Raw genomic sequence first — 22,285 nt, 5'->3', positions numbered from 1 at the left:
CCTGTTAAGAACGGTTTTCGGAATAGAGAACCGATTTGGTGGGGGACGAGATGTCAAAATATCTGCCTCAAATTTAATCTTTGTTATACGGGCAAATACTATGAACGAACCTTGAAATTTTGGGTGTGCAGTGTCGGTCGGAAAAAATATAAATGTTGGGTACTTATGTATTTTTGTTAGTGTGCTGAAATAATAATAATAATATTATTATTATTTTCAAAGCCATTCTGAACATGTTACAGGAGTGTGTTTTGCAAATAATCTGTGCTTCCTCCCTAAAATTTAATAATCACATGATTACATGTTCAATAATAACGTTATCAAATTTTCCTTGCATGAAGTTTGTGAAGCCTTTATAATGTAGACGAATTGTTTATGCCGAAATGTAGAAAAAAACGTATGCTTGCATCAAGTGAGATAACCGTGTTGACCTTTAAGATCCCCGTTTAGTTATTGAGGGTGCGTCCTTCAAGAAAAATACAACAGTAAAAAAATAACCTTTTTAGTGACAAGCAGTATCGTTTCCGTTCTGCTAGATCTACAGCAGATATGCTTACGGTTATATCTCATAGAATAAGCGAATCTCTCGATGGAGGCTTCCTTTATAGGGCAATTGATCTTGACATATTCATAAAATCTCCAGCTATACCATAGTTGAAAATGTCTTTTCAATTATTAAATCATTTATCTCTGATAGTTTTATAAGAGTAGTGCTAGATGGGCAGAAATCAGAAGCTCACAGTATTAATGCTGGAGTTCCTCAGAGGTCCACCCTGGGTGCAACTCTTTTCCTACATCAATGATCTTCCAAATCACATTCTGATATAATTTATAGATATTTATGCTGACGACCCTACCATCTATGGCAGTGCATCAAAAGCCGTAAACGACCACGTTCTCTCTGATTTTCTCTCCTCTGATCTTGAGCATGTAGTACAATGGGGAAAAGTGGCTGGTTACTTTTAATACATCTAAACCAAGCTTCTATTTTTACATTATCTAGGCCCTAATCCCCATCTGGCATCAATTGAAATGAATGGCTTTCGTCTTGGGGAACCTCTATGTTTTGACAAGCTTCTGTGCTGGACGTTTACTTTTGATCTGAAATGGAACACGTACATCAAATCCGTTGCTTAAGGTCGCTGGGAAAATGGTGGGATCCTTCTATCAGTCTAGTAGATATCTTCCTGCCAATGCAATTCTCTACCTATGTACGACCCACGTACGTCCAAGGATGGAGTATTGTTTTCACATCTAGGCAGGAGCTGCTAGAAGGAACTTATCCTGCCTTGACAAAGTTCAGTATAGACTTCGAAGCTTCGTAGGGGACGCCGATTTCTCTTACCGGCAGGGTGTTTTTCCACAGAAGAGATGCTGTGAGCATGTTTCTGCTTTATCATTATTTGCATAGCAATTGCTCCTCTGAGCTCTAATCTATGATCCCACCTCGCCAAACATTCACGAGACTACAGTGCATTCTTTAAGCCCTATCCTAAAGTTGCTTCTGGGACTTGATAAGTGGTGATCCTTTTGTAATAAAAAAGAAAGGAAATTGAAAGTCGGTTACAACATTGACCGAAAATTTATAATAAATATTAATCTTTTTATAACGCAAATAGCTCACAAATAAGTAGGTAAATCAATTTTTAAAATAATTTCGCAACTGTAGTTTCTATAAAATAAGTTTGTGCTTAATCACGTAGATTTAACCCAATGGTATTTTTTACCAGAAATCTTAGTAAAAAAACCTCGGAATATCTGTTAATATTCGAAAAAGTACGTACAATGAGAATGCGCTATTTTTTTCATTATTTAAACGTAAATAGGTAAGAAATAACGTAGGTAAGCGATAATGTTTTATTTTATTCGCAATATAACTTATTTGGGACAATTTATATGTGATATTCTTTGTAAAAACGCAAGTATGTCACTAATAACCTAGGTAAACGATATATATGTATATATATATATATATATATATATATGTATATATATATATATATATATATATATTGCTCAACACACACCTCCAAACAGCCGGGCAACGCCCGGCTGAAATGCTAGTTTTCTATAAAGTAAATGTGTGTTTATCGTAGATAAACAAAAATCTTTGTTTGAATAAATAATTTCGCAACTGTATTTTCTATGAAATAGTTTTGTGTTTATGCACGTAGATCCCCCACCCGGCCATTTTTGTATAAAATAGTCTTAAAAGTACTAATAATGCTAAAGAAACAATTATATTGATTATTACCCGAAAAACTACTTATTTATTGTCGGATCAGTGCAATGCGGACTTTGTTGTAATCATACTATTTCCCTATCAAAGATTTTAAAAAGTTCGTTGCATTAAATGTATAGTAACGATATGTAAGATTCAAAACTAAAAATACCAAACAAAGGATCTGTTCCTATTATTTTGAAGTATAGGAATGGTCTATAAACATCTATGCGCATTGTTTAAAAGCAAAGAAAATGATCGGCCTAAAATAGAGACAGGATTTTTTTCCAAAAGGTATTTCTCTCTCTTGCTCTCTATCTCTCTCTCTTTCTCTCTCTCTTTCTCTCTCTCGCTCTCTACACTTTTCTCGCTCTCTGTCTCTATCTCTGTCTCTGTACATATTAAGGTATCAGTGTATCTGTAGGTGTATCAGATTTTTGGGGGAATTTTTGACACCCCTAACACGAAACTGCGAATAAAATTTTTAAAAAAATCGTAATTTCTCTTTTAAAAGTGGGTTGTTTATATTCTTTATGCATTATACTTCCAAAATATACAATTAAAATTGTATAAAAAGTCATAGAAATATTATTCTTTTATTTTTTAAAAAACAGTAATGAATTCAATTAAATTTTACGAGCTAAGTATTTTTAATTTTTAAACTTTAAAAATCTATTAAAATTTTTCTATTGATTCAATTTTTACCATATTTTCAGGGTCAATATGAAATTTTATGCTCTTTCCAGTAAACGTAATATAATATTTTAGACAAACTTTTTTTCAATTCACGCCTCCCATTTCGAAAGGTCTATTAAAAAGTAAATAATTAATTTACTCACCAAACTTTTATATACCACAAAGTGAAGATAAAAGATCAATATATTCAAAATATATTCAAATTTAAAACAAAAAGTAGTGTTTTTTATAAATTTACCTGTAAGGTCCGAAGTTTAAAACCTTTTTTTTTGTTGTTTTAAACACGCTTTTTTATATTATTTTTGAATGCCACCTTGGTCCTTGTTCCTTTAATTGAATAAAACAATAGAGTTTGAATTACATTTTTCGAATAGTTATAAGCTTCGAAAGACAGAGAGTCGAATTAATTCACGCTCCATTTTGAAATGGCTATTAAAAAGTAAATTATTAATTTACTTACCCAAGGTTTATATATCACAAATTGAAGATAAAAGATCAAAAATAATATTTTCAAATTTAAAACAAAAAAGTAATGTTTTTTTAGAATTTTACTTGTAAACCACGTGTTGTTTTTTAGGGTTTTTTTAATGAAACCTTGGTCCTTGCTCCTTTAATTGAAACAAAATTAGGGTTTGAATTACATTTTTCGAGTAGTTATAACCTCGGAAAGACAGGGGGTCGAATTATTCAATATATTTCACACATTCTTAAGATTAGTTTCTGAAACACCTAGTGTATTTGCCTCTCAGCATGACTTCCTATAAGTCTGTCTTACTTTGTGTATGCTGATGTGTCCGTGCGTATATGTTTAGGAACTGTGTTGTTTGCCCGCTAATATCGCAAACCTCGAATAGCGTGATTTTAGGTCTTTGTTTTAATTTGCATAAAAACTAAGTTTAAATGACAACAGTAGAAGAAGTTAATTAATATTCTGGAGAAAAGGAAAACGAAACAGAAAAGGATATCGGCTGTTTATTGGTTATGTTTTTAGCTGCTAACCTGTTCAATTATTCAATAAGGTTGCTATTCTTTAATAACGGGTTCAGAGGTAGTAACCATTGAGATGAGATGAAAATGTGTAGGGAGAAATCATTATTTTGTGTAAGGGAAATGAAATGTTAATGCTTTGTATTGAATTTTATAATCCAGTTAAGAAGTGTGACTCGACGGCATAGTAAGAATATGTATATATTTACAGGTGTCGACTAGTGGCAGTAAGAGGATTGTAGAAAAGAGAGAAAATTAAAACTACTTCATCTCTAAATGATAGCAGCTATCATGATGCCTCTCATAGGATGCAATATAGGGTTTTAATCTAACGAATAAATGTCTCTATGACGGCGGTCAAAAGTTAGAGAAGACGGCTGATAATAGTTTAGACATAAGTGGAATCTGTTCTTGCAAACCTACGGTAATTTGGTCCAGAGGGCAATTTCTGCGCTTCTTTTATTATATATAGGGACAAGGGTCAGCTCATAAACCCTCCTAAATATCAAATATGTCATTTTTAAAAGAAAATTATAATCTAAAAACCTGCTGCTTAGTATAATGTACTTAATGTTGACATAATACAACTCCGCAATTTGTTTCATTGAAAGCAACGTCAAATCGGTATACATTAAATTTTCTGGCCGGAACAAAAGCAAAAATTAGAACAGTTTTGTTTCTTTTCTCTGCTTTTTTTCATTTTTACAGCAGTTAATTCTTATTAGCCTAGTGTTCGAATTTACATCTACGCCGAATTCTCCATGAAAAACTTGAAATACCATTTTTCCAATTATCACCGATCTACTGCATATTGGCTTTGTTTAAAAGAGTAAAAACTCTTATTTATCTATATATTTTTTTTAAATATATGAAAAAATAATTAAAACGATGTAGGACTGGAATGTAGATCTCGCGATATTCTTTGCCAATTCTCTGTGTATTCGCAATTCGACTAATAAAAAGAATTACTTTTCTTGCATATAATCGCTAAGTCTTTTCACACAGTTCTTCAATTAGAATATAATCATGTTGACACCGAAGTTAAGCATTTGTTATACAATCCTCGGGAACTGTGGTCAGAAACAGATCTAGAAGTGATGCGTGTTATTCTTGTCGGTCAGGGAAACGAGTTGGAAACGTAACCATTTGTGATAGGGAGTGAGATATAGCGAAGCTATGTGTTGTGGTGCTCGCTGCATCTCTGTGAGTAGAGAATCCAAGCCAGTTTTTGTGGTGAGTCACCAAATACATGTACTTGTGCTCTAGTATCGAGGGAGAGTGCTGGGTCTATGCTGTCAGAGACTTTGTTTATTATGGTGCAGTCCTGGGTCGGGGGAGAGCGGCAGAGAAAATAAAAGTAGCTAATGTTATGTTGTATGTTTAGTCTAAAGCACATAAAGGCTTGATCGTCCGTTTCTAGGTTTGTTTCTGTAGTCAGGGGGAGGGTGTTACGAATGTAGACTCCAAGTCCGTGTGTATGTCTGTCAGAGTCCTTACGGTAGAGTGGGAGATAGACAGGCATGTTAAAGTAGTTAGAGGGAATGGAGGAGTGTAGGTTAGTCTCGCTTAGTGCTATAGCTCACTCCCTATCACAAATGGTTACGTTTCCAACCCGTTTCCCTGACCAGCAAGAACAACGCTCATCACTTGTAGATCTGTTTCTGACCACAGTTCCCGAGGATTGTATAACAAATGCTGACAGCCCACTCGGGAACGCTGATCATGCAGTGATAATGGTTGAAATCGTCCTGAACTCTAGACCAAAAACTGAAGAGCCAGTGCTCAAAACAACGAGATATTATAAAAAGGCTGACTGGGAAGCCATCAGAGATCTTATCAGAGATGCCTCATGGGGAAATATTTTTTCTCTTCCTGGTGAACAGTTCGCTAATGATACCAATGAATGGTTCAAAACAGCAATTGAAGCACATGTTCCCATGCGGAAATTTTATAGCAAGCCCCACTCTCCCCAATGGTTTACTTCGACTTGCGCAACTGCCATTGGTCAAAGGCAGCATGCATACCGCAGATTTAACCGACATAAGTCCAGTTCAAACAGACAGAAGTATATAGAAGCTAGAAGTAACGTTAAGAAGTAGCGACAGCTAAGAGAGAATTTTCTTAAACTACTAAAAAACGCATCGAAGCACAAAAATTATGAAATCGTGACTTCTGGAAAATCTACAACAGTGTAGTAAATAATAGGCAATCAACAATTCCTCCACTAACCAAAAATCACGAGGTTGTTTGCTCAGCAACCGACAAGGCTAATATGCTTGCCAGACAGTTTGTCTCAAACTCCACACTGGACCCTTCCAACCACCCCCTCCCTAACTTTCCTTTGCGGACAGACGCCACGCTAGACGATCTTAAATCACCCCTGCTCAGGTACATGCTATCATAAAAAACCTTGACACTTCAAACGCATGTGGACCTGATCTCATCCCAGCTGTGCTATTAAATAAAATGCTCAGCCGAATAGCTCCAGTTCTCTCCAAATTCTACAACAAATGTCTTAATGAATCATGCTTTCCGGGCTGTTGGAAAACTGCTTCTGTGATACCAGTATTCAAGAATTCTGGCGAAGGACTGACCCATCAAATTATCGTCCCATTAGCCTCCTCACACTTTTCGCCAAAATATTTGAGACCATAATTAACCATGCTCTAGTCCGTCACCTTACAGATGCTAAATTTCTGACTGACAAACAATATGGATTTAGACAAGCCCGTTCCGCAGCAGACATCCTCACTGTAATCTCTGAACGTATATAACATTTACTGGATAAAGCGAGGAAGTGTAGAGCGGTAGCTCTAGATATATCTAAGCTTTTGACAGGGTATGGCATGAGGGTCTCCTCAGGAAAATTAAACCCTACGGTATCACTGGTAGAATGCTTAACATAATTAAATCCTTCTTAGATAAGAGAAAACCCCAGGTTGTCCTCGACGGTCGTACGTCTGAACAGTGTGATATAAATGCGGGAGTGCCTCAGGGGTCTGTTGTTGGACCTCTGTTGCTCCTAATATTTATTAATGACCTCGCCGACAAAACTGCCTCTGAGATGGGTATATATGCTGATGACACCACACTCTATAACAGGCATGACAGGAAAACAAATGAACACATAACTAAAGAAATGGCACAAACACTAGAGGATGACCTTCAATCTGTAGTGGACAAAAATGGATGGTCACATTCAATGCTGCCAAGACTGGACTGGTTTCCTTCAATAATTACAAGAAACCTTCTCTGCCACCAATAGCAATGGCCAGTGACTCCCTGTCTGAGAGTACATCTTTCAAACTGCTTGGCCTAACGTTCACAGGAAACATGAGTTGGAACAATTATATTGAAAACATTGCCAGGGCCGCTGCGAAGAAGGTAGGCTCTCTCTACCGTGCTAGAAAACTACTGACACCAGAAAGTATCCTGTACCTCTATAAGGCCACGATTCGCCCATGTATGGAGTATTGCTGTCACATTTGGGCTGGTGCATCTGCTGCTAGTCTCTCGCTCCTATACAAGGTTCAAAAGAGAGTCGCCAATCTGATAGGCCCTGAACTGTCATCTAAGCTTCAGCCTCTGTCCCATCGACGAAACGTTGCATCCCTCTACCTGTTCTGCAAGTATTTTTATGATGAATGATCTGGCGAACTGCAGACACTTGTGCCCCCACGACGTAGACACCCCGACAAACCCGACAGGCAGCTAAATCCCACCCCCACACAGTAGAGATCCCTAGATGTGGAAGATCTTTCTACTCCAGTAGTTTCTTCCCCAGAGCCGCTAAACTCTGGAGTTCCATTCTAGGTTCCTGCTTCCCCAACTGTACTGACATGCAGAAGTTCAAGTTTAACGTGAACCGACATCTTGCTGCCCAAATCCCAACATAGTGCCCCAGTAGTTGCTGCCCATGATAGTAGCCCCCTACACCACAATGCCAATGTGCCTTGTTTGGGGTTAAAATGTAATAAAAAAGCAACGTTGCGCTTGGCTAGTATCAGATGGGTGACCATTTGGGAATTCTAGGCGCTGTATGTGTTTCCGATCATCTCGGCATTATTTCCAGTCGTCCCGAACCACTTACCACTGGTATTCAACAGTTCAGGAGAGATGTGGTTGGTGATTGCGAAACTCTTGTCACAAAAATGTCACGCGCAGTCACCCTTACCGCGTGTATCCATAGTCTGTCAAGACTGAAGGAAGCCTTTTCATTTGAAATTACTCACTGAAAATAAAAAAAACCGTAGTGTTTTCTGGAGTTTGTTTAGCATAAAGTTTTTTTTTTGTTTTTTTTCATATTTCATGTATTCTTTACCGTTTTCGTGATCTTTGTAAATAAATTGGATCCATCGCAACAGCCGTTTGACATTGATTTCTCGCCAGGACGGAGTTTATCTATTTATACGTTCATGTCTGACAGGATTTTATTACTCCCGCTTTCAAGTATTGTTATCTGGTTGTTTATACCATTCGTCTACTTATGCAATTTGATGTTATTTGCATATTTACAAGTGTACTGCCTTCTCAACCGGGCCATTTATATTCTTATATGGGATTAGTTTGCAGCATTCACTTATAATGTAGTTTATCGTTTCGTTCCTTTTGCCACAGGTCCAACAGTTACAAACATATAATTAAACTATATCCAATGGTGAGGCCCCAGTTTGTGGGCATTGGGAAGTGTGGAGCCACCTCTTAATTACCATTGCTCCCAGGCCTGTTAGGGCCCCAACTATTGGTTAAATAGAAACTGACTGGAAAAAATTGTATTGAAAAATTGTTCTTCAAAATTACTAGATTCGACATTAAATAACCTGAAAAGTGTTGATATGCCGTAAAACAAAAACGTAACGAGCCAACCTTTTTTGACAAGGTCTGCATTCGCTTTCTTTTGTGTTTAGTCTCAACTTTTGTTGGTTCGAATCGCGTTATCTTGTGCGGCTTTTATTAGTGATTCAGTTTATTATTATTATTATTATTATTATTATTATTATTATTATTATTATTATTATTATTATTATTGTTACTATTATTATCATTATTATAATTATTATTATTTTTATTATTATTATTATTATTGTTGCTGTTGTTGTTGTCGTTTTTGTTGATGTTGTATTGTAAACAGTGCGTCACTTATTAGATACTAAATACAGTGTTTTCGTTTGTGTTTTTGAGTGTGAGTTCTCTATTTTTCCCTAAATTGAAAGAAAATGAATTAGTTATTTTGAATAGGATATAAAAAAATAAAAGACACCAACGTTTAATAAAACTAACAGATGTGCTCCTTTCCGACTTCGCAAACATAAATGAAGTTATAACGTTATGAAAGTTAACAGTCATTGTATTTAAAATAGACTGTAGAAATCAAATGATCAGAAAAAATAAGTCTGAAAATAAATGGATATAAATTTCAAGCATATTTTATTGTGCAAATTACGTTTCACGAAAATGTGTCGTAGTTTTTGGTACTGAGTTACATCATTTTCCGCGCTGTTTTTACTGCAAATATATAACAATAACCTCGTAGAGTACATTATTCTTTTATAGTCTTTCCGTTAACACATTTGAAATAATCGGGATTATAAATGTATTTTCCGCAACAGGGGAATCCTCGAATTTTCGGGTTTACTGTGTCGATACAGCAAACTTTATGTTTCAAATCATACTTTTCCTTTCCACAGTCTCCAACTAGAAAGTAAAAAAAAGAAAAAAGATAATATATATATATATATATATATATATATATATATATATATATATATACACACATACAGGGTGACCAAAAAAAAACACAAGCTAAATGGAGGTCATCTAGAACATATGCTGTAGAACGGAGAAAAAAACGCCAAAGACCCTTGTGTTTTGATGTGATATTTTGAATATAATAAACTAGTTATGACCAAAGTTTCATTTCATTCGGACAAAACACTAAGAAGAAAACTAATTAGAGTTGGGGCCCGTTTTTGTATTTTGTTTTTTGGTCATTCTGCATATATATATATATATATATATATATATATATATATATAACTACTTCATTTACTCACATAAAATTAATATACGAAAGTATAGATTTATGCGTAAACTTTAAGTATTTACTTCAAAAGTGCTCAATACGTAGGTAGAGCTAGTTAGTAATTTATAAAATATATATGGCGATTAAGCTACACTGAATATTCCGCGTTCCATCCACTCTATGTCTCTTCAAGCTTATGCGCATAAGCCTGAAGAGTCCTAGAGTGGATGAAACGCGGAATATTCAGTGTAGCTTAATCGCCATATATATTTTATAAATTACTAAATTACTATATATATATATACACGCATAGAGAAAGAGAGAGAGAGAAAGGGAGAGAGAGAGGGGGAGATGAGATATAATATTGTTGAATATTTAAAACAGTACAGTCCGTGAAATTATAAGAATTTTCGAGTGCAAAAGCTAAGGAAGTGGATAAAACCTGTTAAATATTCTATGTTTAGCAAATAAATGTCATGTATACAAGTGAAAATGAATATGTAATAACAGCGAAAGGTCGAATAAAAAAGAAAATACACGCTATATTTGTTAAATAGCAGGGGGGGCTCATATTGGGGACCCATTAACGGGACATGTATAACGGGGCTCGTAATACACGAATAACGATGGTGATGACAATACTGAGGGGAAGACATATATGACTGGGATGATTCTTGTAAACACATATCAATACGGACTGGGAGATATATGATGCAACAGTTCCTCTAACACATAAAGAAGGAGGGGCAGTTGATTATTATGATTGAGGAGGCGCATAATACTTGGAAAGGTTGTAAAATGTTCGTTACAAAATGATGATAAAAGCAAATTTACCTTTTTGTTGTAAGGAATGACGACACGAGACAACAGTTACAAACATAGTTGGTTTCTTTATTCTTCAATCGACCGATAGGTGATGTCAGGAACTCAAGCCTTTTAGACTACATGGTCTCTTTTCTCCATTCGCCTCTAAGAGGCCCCCCAACTGACTATCACCGTGTGTGATCTGCTCTGATTATCTGATCTTCATCAACTCTCTAACTTCGAACCCTCAGATTCCTATATTGAGAAAAACTCTTTTGTTTATGATGTCAGAAGCGCGTTTACCAACGTGAATATATCACGTTTACTACAAATGTCTGTCCAACAAACTTTTGTCAAACAAAGAATCCTCAATTCTAATTCTAACCTATTTTAAAGAATATATTTTAACTCGCATCGTGCATTCATTTAACTGACATATTTAATATCCAGATTTCTAAAAGAATGGACAATCGACTCTTTCTCCGACATAAATAATATTTAGCTATTTCAAATAGAATTAACAATGGACTTAACTTCTAACATTCTATTTTCCATTATCTTTAACTCTTGTATACAGGGTTCGATTCTAGCCTCATCCTAATATCATTTTCACTTATCCAGTATGTCTTCTTACTTACATCAGAAGGGGACAGCCCTTTCATATAACATAATACAGAACATGTTTAGCATTAAATATAAACGGTAGCATAGTTTTAATATTGAAAAAAACATGACATGAAAATTAATGGTTTTATATGGAACATCTTTCTCTTTCTCCTCTCTCTCTCTCTCTCTCTCTCTCTACCTAACTCTCTCAGCAACCCATCAGCAGCGAGGATGGTCGTCGTGTTCTTGCTTTTAGAGTGTGCAGAGGTAGTTTACAAGGCCGATCCTTGCCTTGCACTACCTTTCACATTGAGGGCAGACAGCTCAATTTCTATTTGAATATTGGGCTCAATAGCATGTTTCTCTCTGCGTTCTTCTCTTTCCCGATGCCCGCCCGTGAGTTCCAGATTTCGGTTCCGTTGGCCTGGGTCTCCCATGTGTATGCATTGATGACACACTTCTACACATTTGCTTTCAGATAATTCTTACATCGTTTTTTTTTTCTTGGTCCCCTTGTGTGCGCTTTCCTTATTTTAGTTCCATATAGAAGAGTTGTTTCGACAGCCTGGAATGCGACATCCTGACAACGTTGCTCGACCAACTTCAACTGGTTTCTAATGGTTATGGCTTCGATGCAGGATGTGTTGGTCTCTTGGATAACACTGAGGTTAATGCGATAGTCTTCCCAGTTCAGAATGCGTTTGTGAAATTTCTTCAGCGCATTGAGGTATCCACGAATGCGTCGTCTAGGTCTCATAGGCAGAGAAAAGAATCGGGGGGGTCGACAGCTTTGCATGCAGCCATTTTGGTGTCTCTTCGAATGTCACTGTCTTCGAACCTGTGCGGTTCAAGACAATTATAGGCGGCTTCGGCGCATTTTAGGCCATATTAGATTTCGTCCTTGATCTCTGCGTAGAATGACTAGTTGATTCCAAGGTATAATAGGTAAGGTCCACGTTATCCAGAGGTTTGTCGTCGATGTTCGGTTGTTGGGCTGATTGCAAGACCAAACTGGGTATAGACGCGGCTGTAAGCATGCAAAACCTGAATCTTGATACAGTAGAACATACTTTAAGTGAAGAGTCTTCAATTAAATGCTACTGTTAAACATACATTTTAGCATGAACACAAAAGTAAGGAAATTTTAACGATAATCGTAAAGAAAAATAACCAGTTCGTTCTTAGCGTAAGAAAAGCGGATATATCCGAATGAATGAACTTTAATGCAGACAGACTTCAAAATGTAAATTATTCAATCAAAAAAGGAAACAGCGATCTGTTTATTAACTATGCAAAACATTAAACTGAACAAATAAGAACACATATCTACCACTCGTTTAAGAATTGTCGACTACTGCTTCAGGAACAATAAAGATGTCGGCATAGTAAAAATATGACCTTGCTGTACATATATCAAAGTATCCTGAAGCAGCAAAAAGCAGTCAAAACATATATCCATGGAATAGATTGATTACAATAAAGTATACATTACATAAAGCATGAATAATTGAATGTCTAATAATGTACACATTATTCGACAATATTATTAACATTATTAAGAAATAATGTAAACATAGAAAAACATTGGATTGAAATATGAGAGGCATTTTCAAAGAAACCCGTGTCTTCACTGCTATTTTTCGTAGTACTAGCATCACTCAATTACTATTTAGGAAAATAATAAACAACGTAACCTCTATAAACATCATGAAGCTATCGGCAAAAAAGAACCGAAACACTCATAAAAACTACTAACATATGAAGTCAATAGAATTCATATGGAATTCGGATTTGAGTGTCCAATGTTTATGATAAAAATGAAAGCGTCTGAATTAATAAGACATGAAGATTCTCGGTCAACATGACACCTGCTACTGTTACTGATACCTGGAATTGGACACCATCAAAATTATGAAGGTTCTCGATCAACATGACAACTTATACCTGGAATTAGACACGATCAAAATTATCGAACCGAAAAAGGAATTTGGAAAAAGAATATTTAAAAACAACGGGGAAACTCTGAGAAAAACAACGCAGGAAAAATCAAGTTAGACAATATCACTGATATGACTTTCTGGACCTTAAACTTGTGGGACCAGAGAGAAAAAGAAAGCACCATATTCAGAAGACTGCAACATTTTTTATGAAAGTAGAGGCGTTGCGAGCCTGTCGCTGTTTTATCGTTTTTTCATGGCAAGTCCTCCTCTAAGCTCAAATCTATGGTCCCTTCTCCGCCAAACTTTCTCGAGAAAACACGATCAGTAATTCTCTACACTCTTTATCTGTGTCTAAACCTAAACGTAGATTCCATGATCAGAGCTTCTTTCTTAGAACTGCACACCTGTAAAATTCTTTTTCATTTGCCTGCTTTCCGGCTGACTATAATATGGCCGTCTTCAAGTCCAACATAAACAAGTTCTTGATGAGCTGTTCCCCTTAATTATTTCAATTTACCAAATTTCCACTACTAACAATCACTACGACATTGTCCCATTGACTACCGTACACTCATTAACCTTTATCCTAGAATGGCCTCTGGACCTTGATAAATGGTGACTCCTTTGTAAAAACAAACAAACAAACCTGATGATCATCTCGATACACTACATTCATTATGTAATACTGACCGATTATATTTAAAGGCAAGGAAAGGACTGTGTAGAAAACACACAAACAATAGACAAATATACACTTAAGTGAACAAATAGTTTGATTAACGCAGAAAAAAATTACGTCAATATGAATAATACAGGAAACAAATGAACGAAGACTCAAGTCTGTGGCCAAGGTCCCTGGGAAAATTGGTGGGATCCTTCTACTGCTCCAAAAGATATCTCACTAATGATGCAATTCTCTATCTATATAAGAGCCAAGTACGTCCAAAGATGGAGCACTGCTGCCACATCTGGGCGGGAGATGCTAAAACAGCCTATCCTGCCTTTACAGAGTACAAAATAGACTTCGTGGTTTGGTGGGGGATGCCCTTTTCTCTAACCTGCAACCTCTTTCCCACAGAAGAGACCTAGCGAGCCTGTCTTGGTTCTATCGTTATTTCCATGGCAAATGCTGTTCTGAGCTCCATTCTCTGGCCCCCCTCGCCAATCTTTAAAAAAAAACACCCAACTAGCGTAAACCACCGTAAATAATTTTCCCCACTCCTTATCTGTGCCTAAATCAAAACGTAGATTCCATGAACAAAGCTTCTTTCTTAGAACTGCACGCCTGTGGAACTCTGTTCCGCTTGCCTGTTTCCCTCCCGACTTCAACCTGGATGTCTTCAAGTCCAACACAAACAAATTCCTAATGAACCACCCCCCTAAGTAATGACACCTTATCAATTCTCCAATACTATTGCTACACTATCCCATTGATTACTGTACACACAATAACCCTTATCCCCGAGTGACCATGTAAAAAAAAGAAGACAAGAAAACTGAATAGAGAAGCATATACATGGATGATTCATTAGAATGAGACCAGAAGAGAATCAAAAGAACGAATAAACATCGTTAAGAAAAGAACAGAGTTTTATCGTTACACCAGCACAGAACATCGCGATGAAACCTAACTACAATAAGTATAAAATAGATACAAAATGTAGAAAACGATCAATATATACTCTATGTATCAAGTTTTAAAAAAAGGGAAATAACATAAGAGTAAGCTATATACTAGTTAAAACGATACCAGATCACAGGAGAAAGGTAATATCCTGCAAACTCTTTTAACAACTGCACTTCAATCATGTAGACAACTTACCATTGATAACACAGAGTAAATACTAGTATATAAACCACAATAGCTTTTGGGACATGAAAGTACAAACAGGTGAACTTATTCAAGCCAAATACTGGAATTCGTGATAATTAACAATAAGGAAAGAAAATATCAAATCGTCGTTTTTGCCATCCACGAAGACCATAGGCAAAAGAGATTGAAATGGAAAAACCATGTGCATAATTTGCTAGGAAAAAGAAAAGGAATATTAGCCATGAAAAAAGTAAAATTAATACTCAGGATTTTAGGAGTATAAACAAAAGACTGCAAATCTTGGAAGATAGATTTTTTGAAAATAGTACCAAAATGAATCCTGACACTATACAGAAAATAGCTGTATTTTTTTTATTAAAACCCTTGGATTCATAAACTAAAAACTAAAATGACTTACCGACAACATACAATCTAAAACAATAATAAAACGGATAAATGGAAGTAGCAAAATATTACACCAATTACATTAAAACTGCAAGAAATCGTGTTAACTGCCTGCACCTCCCCCCCCTAAAAAAAACATATTGAAAAATAAACATTTTAACGTTTTAGAAAATCAATACTTGGGCAGATTTGTAACCGGAACCATCTCATCATCCATTCGGATTTGCCCGGAACATGGTCATCCGTTCTAGTTTATCTGTGATTTGACATAAGATATGGATCAGTCAATCAAAATGCATGGCAACAAGCAGACGAGTTTCTGATAAATATTGAGAAGAAAAACAAATAAATAAATAAAATAAAAGTAGATTATGCATGGGAAGCATGGAGATTAACAATGCTATTATTTTATCAAACAATTTCAGAAGTAGTTGTTTTTTGTTGCAAAGAGAGGATACGTGCGGACGCTAGATACATCTGGTTCAAAATCAATAATCTTTCAAAATCAATAATCTTTCAGACTTTTTCGCATGGACACTTTTATTGACAGTACACAGATGGAAGTACTTTTCGAAGTAATCTCCTTTGGCTGCAATGCTATTGTTGTACCGTTCCAACAACTTCTGGGAGGTCCCATGGAAGCCTCCGTTTGTCAGCGTATCAATTAGCCTCGTCACAGCTTCTGTCATCCCCTCAATTGTCTCATAAAGACAGTCTGTTTTCCTTGAGCTAAGGAGATAACAAAAAGTAACAGGTTGCAATCTTTCGGCTAATAGAAAGCTGAGAAACTCTCTTGATGCCTAGCTTGGTTAAATAATCTCTGACAAAGATAGAGACTTCAAGAATTGCATTGTTGGAAATTTGTCAACATATTCTGCATCTTTCAGTTTCTCGTGAATAATTTTGTGTACAGTTCCTACACTAATATCAAATGTGCAGTTGGTACCTCTTGGTCTCTCGATCATAGCAGTAGACCATGCATTCATCGGAGGTCACCGGAGCATTAAGAACTACAGGACCTTAATTGATCAGCTCGACCATCTTTTTGCTGTTATAAAACCGTCTATATCTATCTGATTTTTTAACACCTTTCGGACAAACTTCGCGTAAATCTTCCGCATCTTTCGTCCCTTGCGAATAATTGTGTGTACAGTTTCCACACTGACATCAAACTATGCCCTTATTGTCTCTATAGACACACGATGCACCTTATCCATGAAATTCTTTATATGGCCAATCAACTCTGATGTTCTGACTTTCTTACTCCTCTAACACCTCTCAACTTCCGCCACATGCTTCCTGTTTTCCTTGAATCTCGTATGGCCCTGATAAACTGATGCTCGCTTTATGCAAGATGATCCAAAAGTAAGATGAAGCATTCCATGGGTTTCTCTGATATTTTCTCAAGTTTGAAATATCATTTTCTTGTATATCTTTCTTCTAAGGTGTCCTCAAGTCTGGATTTTATTTTTGCAATTCACCAGCTGTGAGAAATAAACTTCAGTGGGAAGTTTTCCAATTCCTGCTGTAGCTGTTCATTTGAACCTGCGTTCATAGAAAAATAGTCAAGTACCTCCTAGCATATGTAGCAATAACATACTGAATTTTCAAGAGTTCACGGCAATTTTAAATGCGTGTACGAAAGAGTCTGCAAACTTATCAAAAGCACCTGGTAAGCGACAAGAGGTATTACATATTGTGAAAATTGGAATAAAACTACAATATAGGACACAAAATCTTAATTTAAAAATCTTTTAAGATTTTTTTTTACTACTCTGTTATGAATGTATCCACATTTAAAAATATATATATATTTATAAATCTTAAGTTATTTTCTTCTTATGAATGGTATCACCAAAATGAAAAATACTTTTAAAAAATGTAATTATGAAAAATCGTAATTGTTAAAATTACGTTTTGATTGATTTTCGTGTTGTCAGTGAGTTTTTTTTTTTAATTAAAATGTGCAAATTTTACGTAAAATGTTTTATCAGACATGACGTCTATAAAACTTTTACGTCGCATTACACGTGTGAGAAAACATACTAATCGCCTTATGTTCTTATTTGTCTATGTTCAAGTCACAAATATATACATACGGCGGCATAGATAACGCTGACAGCAGCTGTGGCTTTGTCTTACACCGTTTATGCAGCAACGTTCGGGAGTATAATCTTTACATTCTTCTGCAAATAAAAAAAAACGGATATATATAGTAATACAATAGCAGTTTCCGTGAAATAAAAAAAAAGATTCGACGGTAGTAAAGGAAGAGAAAATGTTTAGATCAGTTCAGAATGTAATATAAATAGCAAATATGCAAGCATTAATATGTGATGGGGAAACACTAGAATATAAAAATGTACACCGATTATCGAATACTTCGACTGGAAACAGTGTCATGAATTCAAATTCAACCTCAAATATCTGTGTATCTTTATACTAAGACGTTAATGTAGAACAAAAATAAACAGCCGTACAGATACTTCCGAAGATAAATATATCGCAAAATACACGCTGAAAGATGCTGCACTCTTTTCGTTAGATAAGAACATTACAAAATATCTAGTAACTACAAAATTCATATGAAGTGAAATATACGTAGAAAACAGTATCTATGCACTTACTCACAAATGGATTTAAGAAAATGGCTGGTCTAAAAGAAACCAAGCGATGCAGATTCTGTCACTCAGCTGTTGAAAGCCCAAGCCACCTAATGTCTGGATGCAAGATCGTTCTAGCCGATGGTCATTACACTGCCCGCCACAACAAAGTATGTAGATACTTACATTGGAAGATCTGTGGAGAGATGCAATTGGACAGGTCGTCGAACATCTGGGAACATGAACCACCACTAATAACATCAAACAGAAAAGTGACAGTGTTCTACCACGACGGCATACAGGCGGGCATATACATAAAAGACAAGGTCATCAAATCAGATATTGTAATATAGAACAAGCCCGAAAGAACTGTACTCATTATCGACGTCACAGTTCCAAACGACTTTGGCCTTAATAGAGCTGAACGGGAAAAGATAACAAAATATCAGGACCTACAAAATGATCTAAAAACGAAATGGTCTTTGAAAGAAATAAACATTATATCGGTTGTGACGGGAGCAACTGGTTTAATAAAACAGAAGCTTCAAAAATATTTAAAAGCAATCCCCGGAAAACCAAGCTGTAAGGAAATACAGATAGCAGCCATAAAGGGAACAGTGTCTATTCTTAAAAGAGCCCTCGGATATAAATTTAAACTATAATAGAATCAAGTGTTAGCCCCGGGAAGGAACCCCTTGATCTTTTCAAACTCACAAAAGTAAAATAAAAATAAAAATTAAAGAGATTTCAGAGAAAGTGAAACGTTCCAAGAGCGTTGTAGGCAGGGTTGTTAAATCCTACAATGATACTTGGAAAATAGTACTTTTAAAACCGGTAGACTCCGCAAAGCTTCGTCAAGAGAAGATCGAATAATTCAGCGTATGACATTAAAGGGCCGTTTTAAGTCTTGCACAGAAATTAAAAGAGTTATGAATAGTACCTAATGTGTTAATGTGTCAAGACAAGACTGTTTCTAGACGACTACAAGAGGTCCTGGATATGACCTTAAACTATATCCAATGGTGAGGCCACAGCTTGCGGGCTTTTGGGGACTGTGGAACCACCCTTTAATTGCCATTGCTCCCAGATCCACTCTGAGCCGGAGTGGCAGTACCTGTTAGGGTCCCAACTATAAGGAGCCTCTTGATCTATTCAAACTAACAAAAGTAACATTTTTAAAAAAGCGGGCTCTTAATTAATTAGGATAAAATCCTATTAACCAACAACCACTTATAGCAACAGCACTTAGAATAAGAATAACATTTTGACAAATGCTTCAACATAACAGTTATAGTCATAGGAAGTCCTTTGGAAGCGAATCATGTCATTATAATGCAGTTTGATATGTATTAATTTGCATATTAATGAATTAGAAACCCTTAAATGACATTTTTAAAAAGCGAAGGCAAAAGGACATCCAGAAGTTATTCGGAGAATAGTTAGTGCTATCTGTGTCTAGCGGAATATTTAGTGTTTTTGGTGTCTCGCCGAGAAGTTAGTGCCATTAGGTTCTAGCTGAGAAGTTAGTGCTATCTGTGTCTAGTGAAATAGTTTAAGTTATCTGTCTCTAGCCAAGTAGTCAGTGCTAGCTTTCTAGACGCGTAGTAAGTGCTAACTTTCCAGCTGAGTAGTTAGTGCTATCTGTGTCTAGACGTATAGTTAATGTTATCTTTGCCTAGCCGCGTGGTCAGTTCTAGCTTTCTAGCCGAGTAGTTAGTACTATCTGTGCCTTACTGAGTAGTAAATGCTATTTGTATCTTGCCGAGTATTTAGTGTTATCTGTGTCTAGTTGAGTTGTTAGTATTATCGGTGGTAGTATACTCGAATTAGTTAATGTTGTCTGTGCATTGTCGAGTAGTTAGTCCTATCCGTGTCTAGCCGAGCAGTTTGTATGATTTGTGTCCAACCGAATAGTTAGTGCTCTCTATGTCTAGCCGAGTAGGAAGTGCTAGCTATCTCTTGCTGTGTATGGTGGGTTAGCTGTATCTAGGCATATAGTGTGAGCGAACTGTGTCTAGCTGTGTCGTGTAGTCTAACTGTGCCTGGACGTTCTGAGCATGCGTGTATGCGACACGATTTTAAAAGGCATGTAGTTTGAGATGCATTAATTTGCATACTTATGAATTAACAACTCTGAAAAGGGCATTATAAAAAGATGGAAGGTGAGGATACAGGTAGAAGTGGTTTGCCCGAAAAATACGAAACGTTCTTAAAAAAAGCATGCGAAAGCTGTCAGTTATTTTTCATTTTTTTTTAATTAAACCAATAATTTTATAATAAATTGAATAATAATAATAATAATAATAATAATAATAATAATAATATAATAAATTGAATAATAAAAATAATAATTTTATAATAAATATAATAATAATAATAATAATAATTATTATTATTATTATTATTATTATTATTTTTATTATTATTATTATTATTATTATTATTATTATTATTAAATTTATCAGGATATTGATCAGTAGTTGCCTCATCTTGTTGCATCCACATTTCAACATCATTTGCATTAAGTGATTTAAGAACAGCGTGGTTGGTCGGTAACCGTGTGGTTTCAAGAATTTTTTCTAGACCAGATGTATTTTGTGATTTTAGAGTTGCAAGCCATTGTGATTGTTTGTTTTACACTATTTTAAATATAGCAATCTAAAAAAATACAGTTAGTGTAAATGTATTATCAATAGCTAATCTACATTAATTACATAGTACCAATATTTCAGCGCAATATCTGACTAAACCATTTAAACAGTCCAGGTTTAGAAGAAGTTCAAATGAGAGGAAGTCCAAATGAGAAGAAGTCCAACTTTAGAGGAAGTTCAAATTAAAGGAGTTTAACTGTAATTGAATCGATCTATCAAATAAATTAAATGGATCTCCACACATGGATATAGAAATGATATTAAAGTGTTCCTTACATTTGCTATTTTCAATTCGTATTATAGTCTTACATCCTGGCTTTCTATTTTGTAAACCGTTTAATCGAATTCAAGTGCCTATTAGTTTATTTTGGTGGGCGAATTTTTAAATTGATTGCTTAAACATAAGTAAGTCAACACATTCAATGTGATAATGTAAGTAATAATTCAGGCAACAAATTTTGTTCATGTATGCATGTGTGTTGTATATGAGGGCACTGAGCTTCCGAGTGTAACATTTCAAGAATGAGTAACCTTGTAGAGTGAAGTAACGTCATTGGAGAAATGTGTGCCCAAAATGTGTAACATGCAACAATAATATTAAGAATAGACGACAGATTTTCAAAATAAAAGTATTTTTCTGTGCTTTTCATTAAAATTCTTTTCGAAAACAACCTATAATAGTAATGTTTTGGGCGTAAAACACGGAGTAAAGAACAGTGCTTCCATATTTTTGTCATAGTCAAAATAATGCTAAAACCTATTACGAATAACAAATAAGACATATATTGTTAATAACATACAGTTCGCTGGTGTACGAGTGTAAGGACTTTTAAATAGTATATTAAAATCAGCAAGACTTGTTTCTTGTCGTTGTCCATAGTAATATAAAAGTATAATAGAAATGATATTAAGAATGGTTTAATCAGCTTTGGAGTTAATCTACAAAGTTATTGTTTGTGAATAAACGGTAGAACGGATCGTTCGTTCCAGAAAGCGTATATTCTGAAAAATAAAGCTAATAACATGAATTTAATGATACATATATGATAAAAAATAATTGAATCTATCTATCAACTAACTGAAATGGATCTATTCTAAACATCAGATATAAAAAGAATAAGTCAATTAAAATGAGAAAACATGTCACAGAAATTATGAATAAAATCGAAAATTTACTTACTTGGTTTATAATTCCCAAATGCATGGCCCACAGCAAACATGACGCATAATACTAAAACAATTTTCATGAAGACTTTCATTTCGAGAAAGGTAAGTTGGTATGTCTGCTTCAAGAATTAATCAAGAACTGAAAGGGAATAAGCATTCTTTTATAGACATTTAACTTCCGGCTCAAATGATTATTTTAGTTGTAGTATATGGAAAAACCCTGGCAGGGTAATTACAAATGTGTCATCGATTGATCCGGCGATATGATTTGTCATGACGACTGCAATAGAGAAACAATGAAACACAGAACGAAAAAAATAATAAAAGAAAATAATTTCGTATGTTTAAAGCATAACGTTTTTGTTGATCC

General features: G+C 35.3%; 1 protein-coding gene across 1 annotated transcript; it reads right to left on the bottom strand.

Moving 5' to 3' along the window:
• Positions 1-9,314: 9,314 nt before the first annotated feature.
• On the bottom strand, positions 9,315-22,073 carry LOC145276607 (uncharacterized). The gene is made up of 3 exons (XM_080127801.1): positions 21,929-22,073; positions 17,594-17,680; positions 9,315-9,598 (listed from the first exon to the last, which is right to left on the bottom strand). Exons 1-3 carry the CDS (start codon positions 22,005-22,007, stop codon positions 9,444-9,446), a joined length of 321 nt encoding a protein of 106 aa, XP_079983927.1. The 5' UTR covers positions 22,008-22,073; the 3' UTR covers positions 9,315-9,443.
• Between the last annotated feature and the right edge of the window lie 212 nt (positions 22,074-22,285).

The sequence above is a fragment of the Euprymna scolopes genome, chromosome 1, assembly GCF_053919585.1.
Source record: "Euprymna scolopes isolate OS-2025 chromosome 1, ASM5391958v1, whole genome shotgun sequence".
Taxonomy (NCBI): Eukaryota; Metazoa; Mollusca; class Cephalopoda; order Sepiida; family Sepiolidae; genus Euprymna; species Euprymna scolopes.
This window is presented reverse-complemented; position numbering and strand designations above follow the sequence as displayed.